At 62.6% G+C, this 3,966-nt stretch overlaps 1 protein-coding gene across 1 annotated transcript; it reads left to right on the forward strand.

Annotated features, from left to right (window-relative positions):
- Positions 1-252: 252 nt before the first annotated feature.
- Positions 253-3,637, forward strand: PNPLA2 (patatin-like phospholipase domain containing 2; the record flags this gene model as incomplete). The annotated part of the gene is made up of 8 exons (XM_011930142.1): positions 253-495; positions 587-652; positions 1,041-1,250; positions 1,961-2,021; positions 2,118-2,279; positions 2,419-2,551; positions 2,725-2,847; positions 2,934-3,637. Coding segments are annotated over 8 exons (1,287 nt in total), but the record flags the coding sequence as incomplete, so codon positions are not given.
- Between the last annotated feature and the right edge of the window lie 329 nt (positions 3,638-3,966).

Genomic DNA, 3,966 nt, shown 5'->3' on the forward strand with positions numbered 1-3,966 from the left:
ATGCCACACCAGGCCCAGTGACTCATGGGGACGGACAGTTGGGAAATACCAGGCAGAGGGCAGGTCCTGGTCTCAGCTGGTCAGCCTCAGCTGTCTGCCATCTCAGGGAAGGTGGCCAAAGTCCCAACTATGAGCCAGGCCCCACATGCACTAGGCCTCCTCCAGGGTCTGTATGCCATGGAACCCTGGACATGGGGCTATGAAGGAAGGTGGGTTGCAAAGCTCAGGAGCACGGGCCCCTAACCTTGGCCTTGTGCCCCAGGTGAGGCTGGTGCCAAGTTCATTGAGGTATCTAAAGAGGCCCGGAAGCGGTTCCTGGGCCCCCTGCACCCCTCCTTCAACCTGGTAAAGATCATCCGCAGTTTCCTGCTGAAGGTTCTGCCTGCTGATAGCCATGAGCATGCCAGTGGGCGCCTAGGCATCTCCCTGACCCGCGTGTCGGACGGCGAGAATATCATTATATCCCACTTCAACTCCAAGGACGAGCTCATCCAGGTGGGGCCTGGTGGAACCACGCTTGGGGGCGGGCGCCCTGTGAACCTCAAGGACCCTGCTCACTCTCTCCCACTCTGTCCCTGTCCTGAAGGCCAATGTCTGCAGCGGTTTCATCCCCGTGTACTGCGGGCTCATCCCTCCCTCCCTCCAGGGGGTGGTGAGTATCCCTAGCCCTGGGCACCTTCCATGGGGTGGGCCGTGGGATGACGGACGAGGGGGAGACCGCCGAGAGCCATCCTTCAGGCCCTTGCCCTGCCACCGCCTGTTACCCCACTTCCCCTGTGTTACTCAAGAAGCAGCCATGGCGACGCACGCTTCCTGCCCCGCCCCCCGCCATCCCTTCCTCTGTCCCTGCCCTCCCCCGTCTGCCATCTGCTCAGTGCCCAAGCTGGCCCACAGTCAATGCCCAGTGGGTAAAATGCCCAAATGAAATAGCCACTGAATGGGGGCCCTTGGTGGCCGGGTGGGGTGGCGGTGGGGGGGTGGAGCTGGCCAGTGCAGCCGCAGGCCCTCACGTACAGTCCTGTCTGTGTGTCCCATGGAAGCGCTATGTGGATGGTGGCATTTCGGACAACCTGCCACTTTATGAGCTTAAGAACACCATCACGGTGTCCCCCTTCTCGGGCGAGAGTGACATCTGTCCACAGGACAGCTCTACCAACATCCACGAGCTGCGGGTCACCAACACCAGCATCCAGTTCAACCTTCGCAACCTCTACCGCCTCTCCAAGGCCCTCTTCCCACCCGAGCCCCTGGTGAGCTCTGCTCCGGGGACTGTGGCCTTCCCAGCCACTCCTCACTGAGCACCAAGGGAGAACACTGCTCCTTTGACTTCTGAGTGCCCAGGGTAGGGTGGGGTCTGTACAGCCTCTTCTGAGGGCTGGGGGAAAGTGCGCAGCCTCTCTAGGGGCAGATGGCCCATCCAACCTCTGTCCAGGCTCCCCGTCCAGCCTCTCTCTCTCTTTTTTTTTTTTTTTTTTTTTTTTTTTGAGATGGAGTCTCGCTCTGTTGCCAAGGCTGGAGTGCAGTAATGCGATCTCAGCTCACTACAACTTCTGTCTCCTGGGTTCAAGCTATTCTCCTGCCTCAACCTCCCAAGTAGCTGGGATTACAGGTGCCTGCCACCATGCCTGGCTGGCCTCAAACTTTTTTTTTTTTTTGAGACAGAGTCTCGCATTGTCATCCAGGCTGGAGTGCAGTCGTGCGATCTCGGCTCACTGCAAGCTCGGCCTCTCAGGTTCACGCCATTCTCCTGCCTCAGCCTCCCGAGTACCTGAGACTACAGGCACCTGCCACCATGCCCAGCTAATTTTTTGTATTTTTAGTAGAGACGGGTCTAGGATAGGTTTTGGGGGTGGGGGCTACGGGTGGTGAAGGGAGGTGGTTCTCAGGGGCACCAGGGACTCCAAGGGGCAGAACACGCATCCCTGGCTCTCTCTACTCCGTTTAACCCTCTTCACCGCAGGTGCTGCGAGAGATGTGCAAGCAGGGCTACCGGGACGGCCTGCGCTTCCTGCAGCGGAACGGTGCGTGGACCCAGGCGGGACAGGGCGGGGTGGGCTCAGCTCTGCTGCACCCTGTGGGTCTGATGAACTGGGAATCCCTTCTGGCCCCCACCCCAGGCCTCCTAAACCGGCCCAACCCCTTGCTGGCGTTGCCCCCCGCCCGCCCCCACGGCCCAGAGGACCAGGACGAGGCCATGGAGAGTGCCCAAGCGGAGGACCACTCACAGCTGCCCGGGGAAGATCACATCCTGGAGCATCTGCCCGTCCGACTCAATGAGGGTGCACACCTCGGGGACTGGAGGGGAGGAGGGGAGGCAGGAGGGGAAGATAGAGTGAGGACGGTGAGCCGGGGAGGGAAATCTAGGGGGTCCTGGGCTCCTCTGCCTCCACTGGCTGCTGACCTCCCGCCTACCCGCAGCCCTGCTGGAGGCCTGCATGGAGCCCACGGACCTGCTGAGCACCCTCTCCAACATGCTGCCCGTGCGTCTGGCCACTGCAATGATGGTGCCCTACACGCTGCCGCTGGAGAGCGCTCTGTCCTTCACCATCCGGTGTGGGGGCCGGGGGGTCGGGAGAGGGGCTCTGGGGACGGACTTTGGGATCATCCGCGAGTGATGGTCACCAGGGAAGGTGGGGTGGGGTGGGCAGTACCGAGTCAGGGCACAGACAGGGCCCGGCGGGTGGGCATGCGAGCCCCTGAACGTGCTGCTTGCCCTGTCCCCAGCTTGCTGGAGTGGCTGCCCGACGTTCCCGAGGACATCCGGTGGATGAAGGAGCAGACGGGCAGCATCTGCCAGTACCTGGTGATGCGTGCCAAGAGGAAGCTGGGCAGGCACCTGTCCTCCAGGTGAGCCGCCGACCGCGTGTCCACCCGGGGCCCGCGGTGCTAGTGCCGGGAGCTGAAGCCCTCCCTGCCACGTCCCTGCCCCGCAGGCTGCCGGAGCAGGTGGAGCTGCGCCGCGTCCAGTCGTTGCCCTCCGTGCCGCTGTCCTGCGCCGCCTACAGCGAGGCACTGCCCCGCTGGATGCGCAACAACCTGTCGTTGGGAGACGCGCTGGCCAAGTGGGAGGAGTGCCAGCGCCAGCTGCTGCTCGGCCTTTTCTGCACCAACGTGGCCTTCCCGCCCGAAGCCCTGCGCATGCGCGCGTCCGCCGGCCCCGCCCCCGCAGACCCACCCGACCTCCCGCCCCCGCAGCACCCATCGGGCCTGCCCCCTTGCTGAGCGCCCCTGCTCTCGCGGCCCGGCCTGTGATCGGGTCCCTGGGGCTGCCTGAGACCCCAACCCTCTCCAGGGATCGTGCCTGAGATGCCTCCTTTACCACTGCCGAGTGAGGAGATGGGAGGAGTCACAGCTGCCAAGAGGGGCCTTTACCGTGGGCCCCTCCCCAGCCACTCACCAGCTGCACTGAGTGGGGAGGTTTCCACACCTCTCCCCTGGGCCGCTGAGGCCCCGCGCACCTGTGCCTTAATCTTCCTTCCCCTGTGCTGCCTGAGCACCTCCCCCGCCCCCTTACCCCCAAGAACTTTGCAGCTTCCCTTCCCGCCCCATTTTTCATGTCCTGCTGAAAAATGTGTGTGAAGAATTATTTATTTTCGCGAAAGCACATGTAATAAATGCTGCAGCCCAGCCTCTGCCCACTTCGCGTGTATGTGACTGCCCGCTTGCTTGCAGAGCCTGGTGGCCAGGGTCTGGCCCTGCCTCGGCTGACTAGCGTCTCCACAGCTGCAGGCCGGGTCTCCCAGCATCGCACTCCTGGACCTGGCATTTGGAACCTGCCAGGTTGGCCTGGGAACCCCCCGCTACAGGCACATGTGAGCCTGCTGCATTCCTGCCCACCCCCCTGTCTAGGACCCATCCACATGCCCCCCAACTTGCCCTCTGCCTCCTGGCTGACCCTTGGCCACAGCCTTCTGAGGGCCAATGGAAATATTTGGGACCAAGATCCTTGGTAAATAAAAACCAAAA

This window comes from Colobus angolensis, unplaced genomic scaffold (genome assembly GCF_000951035.1).
Source record: "Colobus angolensis palliatus isolate OR3802 unplaced genomic scaffold, Cang.pa_1.0 Scaffold84, whole genome shotgun sequence".
Lineage (NCBI taxonomy): Eukaryota > Metazoa > Chordata > Mammalia > Primates > Cercopithecidae > Colobus > Colobus angolensis.